Source organism: Osmerus mordax, chromosome 13 (assembly GCF_038355195.1).
Source record: "Osmerus mordax isolate fOsmMor3 chromosome 13, fOsmMor3.pri, whole genome shotgun sequence".
Lineage (NCBI taxonomy): Eukaryota > Metazoa > Chordata > Actinopteri > Osmeriformes > Osmeridae > Osmerus > Osmerus mordax.
Window position 1 is genome coordinate 14711618 of NC_090062.1, and position 15357 is coordinate 14726974.

The window sequence follows — 15357 nt, forward strand, 5'->3', positions numbered from 1 at the left end:
TTCTTTACCACAATAATCTTTAGGCCTAAGTAATCTAAAATGTAAGGTTTGACATGGAACTAAAGCAATGTAGGCCAATGTAAACCAACATTGGTTTTCCTAATGTAAAAATTACATAGGAATTATCGTGATTCTATTATGTTGCTGCATATGTTGTTATTTCATGTGTTGATTTTTTAAAATCTAGGTTGATAACTGCTAATTGACACCAATACGTATCCACCTAAAAGACAGAGGATTTCGTATTTCTACGAGTCAGTATGCCTATTACTAATTGCTTTTTGCATATCAACTTTTACATTTTACATTTACATTGTATTTATATAGCAGAAGCTTTTATTCTAAGCGGTATACAAATGCTCATGCTCAAGAAGATCTACCGTAGATAATCAAGGACCAGAAGGGCACAGTTCTAATCGTGGCTTATTTCAGTGGTTAGTGCCATGGAACAGTCAGTATTTTATTTTTTTACCAAACACAGTGCAACAATAACAGCATCTCAACTACGATATTACACAATTATGGTGATTTGACAGTGCAACAATAACAACAATATCATATCTCAAGTGCAACATATGGCCGATTTGGCATGCATCTGAAAAACGCCCCTGTCAATAGGCCACATACACGCAAACACCTTCATACACGCTATACCTGCAGACGTAACCTCTATATGTACTCTTAATAGGCCTATATAAGGCAGAATTATATATTCCGTTTAAAAATTAAAAGGCACGTACAAGGAGATTATACAACTATTTTAAAAAGACTCTTGAAATATAACCTGAAAACTTTCAAATGAATGTAAATAGGCTATAACTGTGTGACTGTAATTTCTCAATTGTCCTATATGGCATGTGAGCATACAAGAAATAGGTAGGCTTATTTTATAGAATGTTGCATAGCCAAGACATAATAGCTGTTATGAATAATGAATTCATCTTCAAGTGTTAAATTATGCAATTTAACTAGGCCTATCAGTGGACACATTTTCAATTAAATTGTTAACTTAATCTAAACTAATCGATGTAATCTAAAAATGATTATTGCTCTGAAACAAAGATGTTTGCTTTTGATATAAGAGGAGGTTTACAACATCATATAATAGCATGATGTGCCCATATCTCAGTTAACTACTTCTTTGAAACGAGCTCCAGCAAGCTGATAGGCTGTTGTCACCCATAAGCCTATGTCTTATTTGTGTTCTGTGTAGCCTATAGTTAAACAAAGCAAAGAATAAGTCAGCATGAAATGTGAAAGTAGGCTTTTTAATATTATGTAAAACTGACACTAGATATCTGCCAATGTGTAGCCTACAAGTTCATGCATTATTACGTCAGTTATAGCTTTTCAAGTGGAAGGCTACATTTTGCGAATGTAAAATACAGGTTTGTCAGTGAACATACAAATATTTTATGTGTAGCTATTGGAAATTATATTCATGTATTTATTATTACCATGGTATGATGGTGAAGGTAATAATATCAGGTCTAATGCTCCTTTGCACACGAACTGTGGTCACTGGGCCTAAATATAGCCTACTTGTTGGTGAGCTTTGTATACGTCATATTCCATGTAATTTTAACTTGGGTAGTAGGGTATGCACTAATGCAGTGAGTTTAGAAAGTTTATCTATAACGTTTAAATATTATTATAAAATTAATCTGCAGTTACTGTGAGGTAGAGCAAGTGTGGCCCCACCATAGTTGCCGAGTAATTACATGACATATGGACATATGGACATATAATGTAACGCGATGCCAAATTATTTTCACATGAATGCACGATTTACAACAAGTGACGCGGAAAACAACTCGTAAAGAGGCAGTTAGTTGATTTCATCCAAAGTTGTGCAATAAGCAGATGTTTATTAAAGCCTCATGATGGCATTTTTGTTTCGTGTTTCGGTGGGCTTAAATTCCTCACTTGGTTGAATTAAATATTCATTTTCAAGAAATCAACGGCCAATAATGTATATCGTAAATGTATTCGTTCGTAATATTTCACGAGCTTGAGTACCACAGGCGCCTTTGAGTCTAAAACCTGTAGAAACGAAAAAAGATTATCGCCCTTTGGAGACATATAAAGATCCTCTGAAAGCTTATTATATACATGGTCACTTAAATGTTTGGATAAAAAGACGGATGAACTGTGGATTAAACTTTAAATAAAGTGAATAATATGCATCTATGGAAAATGAAGCTGGACCACATGACAACAACACGTTGGCCTATCAAATTGAATCAAATAAAGTAATGGCTTATTGAAACACTCTGTCCTCGATATAGTTAGGCTATGTTCCTATTAAATATAGGATGATGAATGCCTCAATTTGTAAGATAACGTTCAACCTAAATGAAAAGGACTATTTTACCAATTTAGAAGGCCTTCAGATTTTTATATTAATATAAAGGACTGCACGTTCTAATCCCACTTAGTACTGCTAGTTTATGTACCCTTAGTATAGTTAGTCCACATATTTAAATTTTAGGTATATGTTTATTGTATGCACCTTCCTGCCAAAGCAAATTCCTTGTCTGTGCAAACTTTCATGGCGAATAAATCCCTTTCTGATTCTGGTTTACACTTCGGACAGCCGAGTAATAGTGTGAGGTCACAGCCGGCCTCATGCAGTTTATTCAAATAACCTGTCGTTCTAAACTGATCCAAGGAAACTTACAACATTTTGCTTAACGTTTGGATTTAGATCATGATAGAAGGGTACTAAGATTTTCGTCTTAGCTTCCTCAGCTTAGGTTTTACAGTGATTGGTTGAATTTTATTTGGTGCCTAAATGTAAGCCTATATTGTTAAATGTGTATTATTTAGCCTGTGGTTATGTCACTGGGTGCAGAGTATTGATCCATTCCTCCTCCACAACAGGCATTGCATCATTGCCCATTCCACACCGGATCTGCCTAAAATATTTGTCTTAACAGAACTGAGATCCGTACAGCCCATAAACCGGAGGCGTCTGATTAATAATCAGTGTGAAAAGTCGAACTGCAGCATGTTAATAATTAATAGGCCTACTGCGACTCTCTTTGGGAGCCGCCCCATTGGCCCAAGGACGGAGGGCATTTCCTTAATGACATATTGTGTCAGTTAACTTTGCTTTCTCCATATCTGCATTTACAGTAGTTGTGACGGTCAATACGGTATTCTTTGCTTCAAAGGTTCCCTACAGTAACTATTGTGAAATGTGGCAAAATAGTCCTGTTGCAGCCAGAACCCTGCATTTCAACGAGCATATTGCATGTTATCTGCGTTACGAGCTCATTTAACCAGCCCAATCCCGGTCCAAATACTCATTTTTTGTGAATTGCAACTGGCGTTACGGTCGACACATCTTTTTATCTTTCAGCGCAGTTTGAAAGGAATGGTGACTGTCTGGTGCCTATTATCTTCTCACATTTTCGACGTGTCCTGAACTGTGTTGAAGGAATATAAAATAGGTGTTAAACGCGGTTTTCATGTTGATGTATGTAGCCTACATTAATGTAGGTAGGCTATAACAGAGACAACAATGTAAGCAGGCACGCACAAGAATAGTCTACTCAACGCCCTTCAAAGTGAGACGGCAGTGCGAATGAAAATTATCGATCTGTATGAGAATGTGTGCAGATGAGGATAGATGGTACATCTCCTCCACCCGCCTTTAAAATCTCTCTTTGGAGCATATTGCCTACTTGAGTTCACCTGTATCATTATTTTCCTCACAGAAACCTATACCTTTGTTATAGCTTGAGCTATTTATGATTTAATATTCAATGTGTCTAATAATTGTCGATGCATATTGACACATGTATTGTTTAGCCTATATTAATCTTTAATTAAGGATACACCTTAAGTCGTGTAAATTCACGTGCTTTAGCTATATTCCGTCCTTTATACCGTTGGAAAGCCACACGTTTTTAATTAGTTTGCTTTGTCATGGACACACGTCAAGTCACCACGCGCCATTGGCATTGACTTCACATCAGAGACAGTTTAACTTTTTCAGGCTTTTTTCCTTTAACTCGTTCAACCGAACAGCATTGTTGGTGACCCTGACAGATGCGGACCCGTGTCGTGGCGCTAGCAGGTCCAAACAGGGAAAAGTCTGAAAGGTTAATCTGTCCCCCGCAGCTGTTAGCTTTGGGAGTCTTGAAGCGTCACCTTTGACATGTCCCCTATTCAGCAGGGGGGTCCGGAGCAGGCCACTGACCGCTGCAAGCTGTCACCACGGCAGGGTGAAAAGGACGCCTGGCCCGGGCCCTAACTGTCCCCAAGATGTCATCTGAAGTTTGTCAGTCGTGCATGCATGCATTTAACAATTTTTGCAATTATGTATTTTGAGTGTAAGAACAAAATATTTGATTGTCGATTGTTGAATGTTTTACCATCGCTGCTGACTCACATAATCCGAAAATGTTTTTTAGATGTTATATGTGCTTCGGTACAGTAAATAATAAATACTATCAAAAGAATAAATCTGATTCTAACATTTAAAAACAGTTGGTTCGTTTTTTTGACATATTCAAATTTTAATCTGATAAATGTAACTGTTACTGTTATTCTGTCTTTTGAACACACACACACACACACTCACACACACACACACACACACACAGAGACACAATTGTGCCACCCCAGCGTGTGGACGTACACTCGAATACACTCACACACACACACACACACACACACACACACACACACACACACACACACACACACTGGCATACACACTCTGTTGAGACTGGTTCGTTAAGCATAATGACTGAACAATAGTCACATCTGTCCATCCTTTATCAAAAGAGAAGGTGGCCGACAGTCTAAAGTCTCTTGTTTGCTAAACCGACGCATTCTGCTGAGGTTGATATTTCATAATTATTACTGCATTGTGCAAACTCATGCTGCAAAGACATGTTATGGCATATTCAATGTTAACGGCAAGTGTATGATTTTGAGGTTTAATGCCAATCCCCCAACAGATCAAAGTATCCCTCCCGGAAGTTCACTTCATTTGGACTTCACGATTTAAGGAGGCTCAGAAACATGCTTTTCAAGATGAATAGACAGGCTACATTGCTAATGCACCTCGCTGTTCGAATCTTCTATTTGCACCTGTTTAATGCCAAAATGTCTGTACTTTATCAAACTTGTGAGTAGGCTGCTGGACACACAAATACAGTCTAGTTTACAGCGGTAACTTCCTTAATATTTGACGTCAGAATCAAGCGCGTTGAGCGTTTGTGTGTGTTTGTGTGTGTGTTTGGTGGGAGGGGACGGATGACTGCTATTGCGCATGTGTGGTTCGTGGGAGCTGCAGCGGTTGAGCACTGGTCTGGGGAAACCGAGTTGCTAGAGCCACGGCTAGAGAGATGGCGCGGGACCCGACCGGAGAGCGAGGACTGCTTATAGGCGGCGGGGGGGCTTGACTTGAAATCGAAAAAAGAGAAAAATCGAAAAGAAAAGAAGAAAGGAAAATATGAGTAAAAAAAAAACGTACTACACGACATCGAGGTTATGAAAGAAGACCAAGCGGAGGGACAGAAAACAACGAATCTTAAGACATTTTACAAACAAATAACACAACAAAAGGAAATTGAACTTTTCTTGACGTGCGGACTTCTCAACTCCAGTCAACCGCGCTAGGTAAGATAGATGGTTTGGTCACAGCGGTGCCCGGATCATGAACGCCCAGCTGTCGATGGAGCATATTGGGGACCTGCACGGAGTGAGTCATGAGTCAGTGACCGGTACTGGAGAGCTGCTGAGCGGCCACAGCCCGCATACCCGCCCGGGCCCCCGAGGCCTGTCCCATCGCGCTATGGGCATGGCGACACTGCTGGATGGCGGAGACTATCACCCCGGTCATCCCGGCCATCCCGGCCATCCCGGTCATCCCGGCCATCCCGGTCATCCCGGACACCTGCACCCTGCCATTAGCATGTGCGAAGCCCCTCCTGGCATGAGCGCCAGCAGCACCTATACCACCCTAACCCCACTGCAGCCATTACCACCCATCTCCACCGTCTCTGACAAGTTCCCTCACCATCATCACCACCACCACCATCATCATCCACACCCGCATCCCCATCAACGAATTCCGGGCAACGTCAGCGGCAGCTTCACGTTGATGAGGGAGGACAGGGGTCTGGCGCCCATGAACAGTCTGTATCCATCTTACCATCACAAGGATCCTTGCATGGGGCAGAGCCTCTCCCCACTGTCCGGCTCCGGCCTGGCCAGCATACACACTTCCCAGGCTGGTCTACCCCCCTACGCTCATCCCGGTGCTGCCATGCCCGGAGAGAAGATGCTCACACCCAGTGGGTTCGAGGCTCACCACCCAGCCATGCTCGGTAGACACACCGAGCAGCACATGAACTCCTCGGTGGGTATGGTCCAGCTCAATGGTCTCCACCACCACCCGCACGCCCACATAAGCGTACAAGGCCATGGCCAAGGCCTAGGCAACAATCGGGAGCAGAGTCAGGCCCCAGGGCAGCAAGGTGTCAACGGTGATAGTTCAGGGGCCCAGATGGAGGAGGTGAATACCAAAGAGGTAGCGCAGAGGATCACCACTGAGCTAAAGCGCTACAGCATTCCCCAGGCTATCTTTGCGCAGCGCGTTTTGTGTCGTTCTCAAGGCACCCTCTCTGACCTCTTGAGAAACCCGAAGCCCTGGTCCAAACTCAAGTCCGGCCGCGAGACTTTCCGAAGGATGTGGAAGTGGCTGCAGGAGCCTGAGTTCCAACGCATGAGCGCACTCAGGCTCGCAGGTGAGCGAACCCTCGGTAATACCGTTTCCATTTATTTCTCTTTCGAGTCATTTTCTTGATATTTGTCTAAAATGTGATATTTGTAAATGTAGATCAACTGTAACTGTGAAAACAGTGATGAGAAAATCGAAAGAAAATTTGCCCCCCAAAACAGCAGAAGGCCACTTCATCTTCCTGGTGTTCCTTTTTACAGACTTGTAGGGTTATGTCAAACCAGAGCCCAGGTTATTTTACCTCAAAATATCGACCGAGGGAATGTGTGCGTAAACTGATCCCTTGCCCAAAAATCGTTATGAATTTGTTTATTTTGGTGTAAATGCATCTGATCAGCTTTTGGTGTCGTCTTGGCTATAAACAGAGCGCGCGCGCGTGTGTATGAGTTTGACATGATGGTTGCATATGTTTATGTTATGCAGGGCTTTCGACCGTGCATACGTTTTGAAAAAACTTCACAGTTATTAAATGGAGAGTCACTCCTACCGACCCGCGTGCCTATCAGTCCTTTTACGTAACTAACTTACAAATATTTTGTAAGACAAAGGTAATTGCGTTGTCTTGCTGACTGTGCCATGAGGTCATTAGTTTTTTTGGCGCTGAACTCGTTTGGAGCTGTGACGTATATGGGTATGGTCTGGGTTTGCCTAATTAACTGATAGGTCTCTATTAATTTGTCCCTGGAGAACCCGAGTCTATCCGCGCGCGAATGAGGGGCACAGACAAGGAGCCACGTTCCCGCGAGCGTACAAAGGATTTGTTTTTTTTTCTTCTAATCAATGACGCGCACATGGGCTTTTTGGCTTTTGAAAAGTGAGGCCGTATACGGTGTGGAAAGTGTGCTTAATCTCAATTGATTATTTTCAGTTGTTTATCCAATTTCCCATCTGTTATACAGTGTGTAAGGGTGCGTTATAAAATATGTGTGTGTGTGTGTGTGTGTATGTGTGTGTGTGTGTGTGTGTGTGTGTGTGTGTGCGCGGGCGCGTGTGTATATGGACCTTTATCTTATTATTAGACAACTACGTTCACTTTATTGATTTTCATTTCATGGTCTTTCTTTTCAAAATCAAGAAAACGATTGATGAGACATGATCCACTCGTTGCCGTTACCTTTAAAGCTTTTTGGTTCATAAAGCCTTATACATTTCTTGATCAACCAAATGAAACAGCCTACTTTTGCAAGGACTGAATAGGAATTCATATTTACCTGTCAGATAAAATCACTTATTTTCTAACTAAGCGGTAAAGAATTCATTTAAATTTGTAGAGGCCAATTTGAAATATTCAGGGTAAGCTATTCAACAAAGAGAAATCAGAAAATTAAAATGTGACGAAAGCTTGGGATATTATTGATCCGTTCTTGGGTGAAGTGGATGTGTAATGACCAATATAGGCAGAAATGTAAATTTGATATTGATTATTGAAATGAATCCTGCTCAGTTCCTAACCCTTTTATTAAAGGCCTACTGTTAGAAATGCGCTGAATAATGCCTTTCACGTAACCAATATTGTTCGGCCGTTTGTTAGGCACATCGTTTAGAAAAACCTCTAAGTAATGTGAGATTTTTGGGGAGGATTCAACAATTTGACCACTGGTTTTAGCTATTTAAAGGGATGGTTTGCAGATTTAGCTCCGCTACTTTTGTTCACGTGATTTATTTTCCGTATTTATCCATTTGATCGTCTGAGAGCTGCTCCTTCAAATAATATAGGAAGGCTAATACAAAGGACATACAAGTATATGTGAGACTAGCCACACTGTTTCAATGTTTATAGATGTTAAACAAGATATTTTCCATCTGGCCCTTATGTGTGTCTCTCTGTGTGTTTGTATGTTAGTGGTGTAATGGAAGTTCTGTAAAGAGTAATTTGTGAAAATTATTTGCCTATAGTTGTGCTATCAGTTGTTAGGATAGCACAGTGTATAGTTATCTGTGTGTAATTATTAGCTGGGAGCAGAGTCGAGTGATCGGTCCGCAACAAGGCCGTTGTTATTTCACCTTATCCTGGGAAACCTCCCTACCTGGCTGGAGGTGCGGTGGTTCCTGCTGTCGGGGTGGCCTTCAACTCGATGATTTATAACCTTAGATACATGTGGAGCCGCAGTGGTCTGTTAATATTTACCAGCACTGGAGACATCCGTGCTTGCTCTCTCTACAACTGCTCTCATAGAGAATGCCTAGGACGCTGACGCAAGCCTGGCGGGCCTTGCTAAATGCCGCCTGGATAATTTGGGGAAGCAAAAGCTATCCTACTCATGCGGAGATTCAGTTATTGTTATTAACTGATTCCGTTAACTATTGAGTTCGTTCAGAGCCATATATTCAAGTATCGTAACATTCTGATTTGTCTTTGCAATAGCTTAATTAGCATTTCTTTGTGCCAATATAGTGTTTGAATGTTGGCTTTATACCTTGTCTAGACCAGTGGTTCTCAATCCTGGTCCTCGGGACCCCCTGCCCTGCATGTTTTAGATGTTTCCCTGCTCCAACACACCTGATTCAAATGAATGGTACCATTCATTTCAATCAGGTGTGTTGGAAAACTAGACAATAGATGAGTAGACAACGTTTTCTTTAACTATATGTTTGGTCTATACGTATACGTGTTATTGTAAGAAGCAAATGGAGTGTTCTAGGTTGATTAGGAACACGTCAAAGCCAAATAAGTTAAATCATTTGAATGGCTCACTTTGTAGGCAATGTAAGAGTTCAACAACCCTCTGCTGCCGCCTCGCGGTTGTCGCTTGTCATGGCGGACGAAGTGATGTTTTCAGAACCATGGACAGCGGTTTCTTTAAACGGTTTGTTTTGTGGTAGCACTCACTTTTAATTCCGTTCATGCTTGTGGTGTGATGTTGATAATGTATCTAATGTTGATATTCTCACTTTTTCTTTCTTTCTTTGTCTTTCTGTCTCTGTCTCTCTTTCTCTCCCCATATTTTCGTCCCTCCCAGCATGCAAGCGTAAGGAGCAGGATCATGGCAGGGGCGAGCACGGCACTGGGTCTAAGAAGCCGCGGCTTGTGTTTACTGATGTGCAAAGACGGACGCTACATGCCATCTTCAAGGAGAACAAGCGTCCGTCCAAAGAGCTGCAGATCACCATCTCTCAGCAGCTGGGCCTCGAGCTGACCACAGTCAGCAACTTCTTCATGAATGCACGCCGCCGGAGCCTCGACAAGTGGCTGGACGACGGCTCAGGTCACTCTGCCAACTCTGGCCCTAATGCCTGCACCAAAGCCTGAAGACACGGAATGACTCGGTTGAAAAGCTTTACTACTAGGAAACAAGGACAACTAGACCTTGAAACAACGTTTTGCCCTTAAACCTGTACTATACTGATATTTATAGTATCCAAAGATGAAAAAAAAACCAAAGACTTCGTTGACCTGCTTTAAAGTTTGTTCTGCAACACATTTTAGTCTAGCATTCTGCAAAAAAAAATAATTACTCCCTTATCACCGGTCTTACAGCTTTATACCCCCAATCCCAACCTGCCATCCACCGTCCTTATCTTTGATCTTATTGGTAGGTTTGGTCATCGGTGTCTGAATGGAGGTTTAATCAGCCTATCAGCAGTGTTTATTCTGCAGATGTCACAGGGGGCACTCCAGGTGCAAATACCAAAAAAGAGGACCTCCAGTGGGACTAGCCAATCAGCTTTGAGCAGGAACCCCACAGGAGTAACTGGAATGTTTGTGCAGTGGTATGGATTCATGGAAGTCTCTGTGTGTCAGGAACTCTAGGTGGATGTCTTGACCAACAAAAAGACAGAGACTGTCCACAACAGACCACAAAACCTGCCCCAAACCCTAACTGTGGCCCTATCCCTCTCTGTGGTGCGTTCTCCCTACATGCTGAAACATCGAACATGCAAACCAAAGCTTTCTACACTTTACATCCACCCATGTGCGATTTAAGCATAGAATCTTAGGCTATCAAATGCCATGATATAACCAAAGAGAAGATATATTTTGTTGTTAATCATCTAAAGAGTATTTTTACTGCACCCCTGGACTGTTAAACCCATAGGTATATAAACATAGATTCAGACTATCATAGATACTATCACTTATCTATGATAGTATCTATGATGTCATCTGTACAAAAACAACAATCTGATGGGTCAATGTAATGGGAATTGCTCTTCAGATTGAGAGACAGATTTTATTCAATGGAGACAGTTGCCTTATGGAGGCTGGCCTGGACTGAACAGTCAACTGATGTGGTTTGCAATCATCTTTAACGATATAGATGGAAGATTCTGCATTATATTTCAAGAATCTTCTGTTGAAATGCATTCATGTTGCTGAGAGGTATTTGATCATGTTTTCAGGGATAGCTTATGGATCTATAGTTTTAGCAAATACTTTGAAATGCCAGCAGCTACTAACCAAAGATAAATCCTTCAGTAGAAGCATTTCTCTGTGTCTGCGCTCTATAGTCGAGCTGTGAACATTGTCTTTACCACCCATGCCAGTTTCGGATTCCAATGTCAATTTTATCAACGTATTGCCATTACTTTTCTGGGAGCCCTTACAGACACTGTTGAGAGCAAGGACTGCGATCTTGAGCCATCTCTTAGAGGACAAAGCGCAGATCCATTCTGTAAAGGCTCTAAATCAGTCCCGGTCTCATTTACCAGCCAAGGTGTTTATCTTCAAGTGCTTCGCTTAAAAACAGTTCTGTATAACTCAAACAGCGACTCAGATATTCATCTTCAAACGAATCTCCCCTTCGGTCTGCTTCTATCCCTCCACTAGCCTCTAAACGTGAGTCGAGAGAGGGATGAGTTCAATGCATTTCAGTATTTGGGAGAAAGCACTACACTGGGCTGGCCAAGGGCGTAGGAGCACTCAATCTATCAGCTGGCCTCCCACCACCATCCGCCTATGGGCGGGGTTAACGTCTTGATACATGGATAGCAGAGACAACAATGAAGGTAGTTTGAGACCGAAGAAACAAAAGAAAAAGAATGGAGGAAAAAATCATATGTGTTAAGACCTACTGATGTTTTATAGTGTGAACCAAAGATGCTACCTCACTCAATTTCCATTTGTGATCTCTATCACTTTGTTGATACCAAAGATAACCAAAGATTTTCTTAATGCACGGCCTCGACGAGTGATGCGGATTGATTATGATGTACACCCCCCCCCTCCCCTCCCCCCCCTCCTCTCCTGACCACATCTCCACTCTTCATTCCTGCTATGTGTGCTCTCACTTCATCTGCGCTCTGATACAACTCTGTTTGGCAGACATGCTGACTCAATTCTAGGTGGATATGCTGTTGTAACTAGAGAATAAGCAGACATCATAGCTGTAGGTAAACATGATGATACAGCCATGGGCATGACCAGTTGTATGTATCTATAGGCAGACATGACCCTGAAAACTAAAGGTAGATATGTTGCAATCTTTCTAAAACTCCCAGGACGAGTGCCTTCCTTGAACCAAAGTGTTAAACCACTGTTGACCTCTCACCTTTGACTCTGTGAATACCTCAGCCTGTAGAAGGGCCACTACTGAAGAAACAAGGATGAATTCTCTCTCTCTTTCTCACCGTGGTGCTTTTGCCAGTGCAACCATGCAATGAAAACATACCAAAGGAATTTCTGTTGTCCACTTCTGCTGATAAACCAAAGCTCTTTTCTCTCCTCTCTTGCCTGCCCCCACCTTCACTCGCCCCCACCTTCCCTTCCTCTCCCCTCCCCTCTCTCTCTGTATCATGTAGGGAGGCCCAGCACTCTGGCCGTGCATGTCTTTACCAGTGTCTCTGAATACCTCATAGTAATAATTCCTTTGGGTTCTGCATTTAAGAGTCTACTGTATGCGAGTAAGGCAGAACTGAACTAGTTTGCTAATCGTTATTGTTACTTCACACCGCTGAATGATTATTTATTTCAAAGTTTGTTTTTTTGTGAAAGTGCTCTGTTTCAGTCATGGAAGTTTCAGGGTTGTAGTATGAAACTTGCAGAAGGAACAGATAAACTTTTTTTTTTTATCAGACACTGACTTATGCCAATATTATAATGAAGGTAGACTATTGTTTTTACAGGGTAAAACCAATTGCTGTGATAATGTGTTTATATTTTCTCTTATCTACTTCTGTGTTGTGATTTGTTTTAATTTAATTGCATTTTGTATTGTTTAACCACTGCTTTAATTTATGCATTTGTAGTAAATCTAGATTTGTATATAGTAGGTTTTTGAAAAAACAAAAAGACAGTCAGTTTTATGTTATAGCCTTATTTCCCATGCTTAGATAATGAAGGAGCTGTTTTTATTCTTCTTCGCCTAAATCTTAGCCGGCACTTCAATATGTGTTCTGAACACTGCCAGAAACCAAGACAGTTGATTTGCCAACAAAGACAAAGTTATACAGGAGTTACATTGTTTAACAGTTGGCAAAAAGCAGTGTGCGTGTTTTCTATTCTTTAAAACAAATTATTTTATGGGTATCACTGCACATCCAAAGATTTTTAAAACAAACCAAAAAGAGAAAAAAATGAGAAATTATGTATTATGTTAAAAAAGCACTGGCATTCGTGAGATAGACCTGTTGAGTTTTGATTTGCCATTCGCACGGGTATAGAATGTAGAAGGCGTAGGATTCTGTAGACAAACTTACTCTACCATGTGGGGAATCTCCTGTTTTAATGTACAATCTGAAGCATTTGAAATGAGGGCTGCAAGTCCTGCTCACTTTGCCGTCTCATGCACAGAGTGGGGTGGAGTGTAGGCAGGGCAGCCGGTCTGCCAGGGGTGGTGCCACGGAGCTGGGTCTGTTTTTATTCCCGTGGCATCGCAGCCTAGCTCCATCAAGTATCTGTTCTTTTGGTACGTACTCGTGTAATGACAATGAGCAAAGTCTAATAAATCTGCAAAGAACCTTACTAAGGAATCAGCGTTCGAGTGTGTGCGAAGTCTCATCGCCTGAACAGCTCTTCTCTGTTATGGTTTCTGTGTCTGTCTGTGTGTGTGAGTGTGTGTTAGTGTGTGTGTCAAGGTTTATTTTATTTTTTAATCACTAATTAATGCAGGGTTGTCACAGGCAGGTTAAGAAAAGTAGTTCTGATTCTCAGTGGAAGAAAGAGGATTGAAGAAGTGTTAGCAGAACACGAAGACTCAGTCGTATGCCTCCCTTCTGGTTTGAGATGCTTTCGTTTGTGTATATTCTTGTGTATATGTGACGAGCGAATGTGATCAGTGAATGATTGCTGTCTTATCGTTTTCCTATTATGTGACTGGTTGTTTATTGTATAGAAGGAGTTCCCATATGATTGGTAGCTTGGCTACAGGTCTCAGTACAATATGGCGGCGCCAAAGACAATCATCACAACCTCTAATATGAAGGGGTACTTAGTTTCTCACGAGGGGGGGATCTTCCAGTGATATTCATACAAAGAGGTTTGGAGGGTTTTGATAAACTGAATACATTTTAGAATCAGAGTACACTAGTTGATTGTGCATTTGCAACAGGATCACATGGTTGTAGTTCATCCTATTTATTCTCGTTTCTTTCTTCTTCTTTCTTTCTATTCCACTGTCCTACCATTCTTACGGCTTCTTCAGTTGTGTGTGTGAGTGTGTGTGTGTGTGTGTGCCTGTGTGTGTGGGTGTCTTGGTGCTGGAGAGGTGATGCATTAGGTGTTCCTCTCAGGTCAGTAATTCTATGTCTCAAAGGTTGATTTGTGGTGATTTATTTCTTCCCTGTTTCTGCGGCTTTGCTAACGCTCTCTCAGTGCTGTGCAATATCATCTGTTGTGTTTGCTAAGCAAAAAAAAAAAAAAGAAAAAACGAGAAGCAAGTGATGTTATCATCCAGCTTTTTCAGTGTTCAAATATTTCAGCATTTCTGTAGTCACTCAAAAAAGTAGATAATAAAATCTTGGTATTTCCATCACCTGAATCTTGTCTCTTGTTTTTTGGTGCTGCTTTTTGTATCAGATATATATTTAGAAGCAACCTAACACAATGGAAGAATATAACAAAGACACCTGTAGATATGGTATTAAGAAAAAAAGCACTTATGTTGAATACATACTAATATATCTGGTGGCATATTCAATTATATTGCTTTCCTTTACATCCTTTCCTAGTTTCATTTTATTATTTTTTATAAAATGCTGGCAAAATAAATTGCAAAAATACATTTGTGTCATAGCACATTTGGTCACTAACAATGTGGATTTCTACTTTTATGCCAGGAGATGGCACTGTGTTTCTTTTCTAAAACTTGCTGGAGGAGACAAAAGTGCTGAAAGTGTTGTTGCTTTAGCTTCATCGACCATCTGCCCCTCTTTTCTCCAATATGATCTCCAATATGATTAGATGAAAACAAGCATTTTCTAGAAAATATCAATACATCTTCCATCCCGTTAACTTGAACATTAATTATATGTCTGATTAACGTCTAATGACAAGAAGACAAAAACTGAGTGGCTTGCTGTTTACAATGTAAATGTTATAATGCCAACATCTGCAATACGCCAATAACGAATGCTTGGAGGCTCCAAGTTGGAGCTTCGAACAATAAACAAGATATCGAGAATTGTATTTGCGACGTACTTGTCAATAAGCTACAGGTAGC

General features: G+C 41.2%; 1 protein-coding gene across 1 annotated transcript; it reads left to right on the top strand.

Annotated features, from left to right (window-relative positions):
* Positions 1-5674: 5674 nt before the first annotated feature.
* Positions 5675-10010, top strand: LOC136955556 (hepatocyte nuclear factor 6-like). The gene is made up of 2 exons (XM_067249271.1): positions 5675-6767; positions 9721-10010. Exons 1-2 carry the CDS (start codon positions 5675-5677, stop codon positions 10008-10010), a joined length of 1383 nt encoding a protein of 460 aa, XP_067105372.1.
* The last annotated feature ends 5347 nt before the right edge of the window (positions 10011-15357 follow it).

Excerpts from the sequence above, each read along its gene's own strand:
- LOC136955556 (XM_067249271.1), top strand. The coding sequence starts at position 5,675 with ATGAACGCCCAGCTGTCGATGGAGCATATTGGGGACCTGCACGGAGTG. Across the intron at positions 6,768-9,720 it reads GAGCGCACTCAGGCTCGCAG|CATGCAAGCGTAAGGAGCAG; the intron begins GTGAGCGAACCC and ends CGTCCCTCCCAG.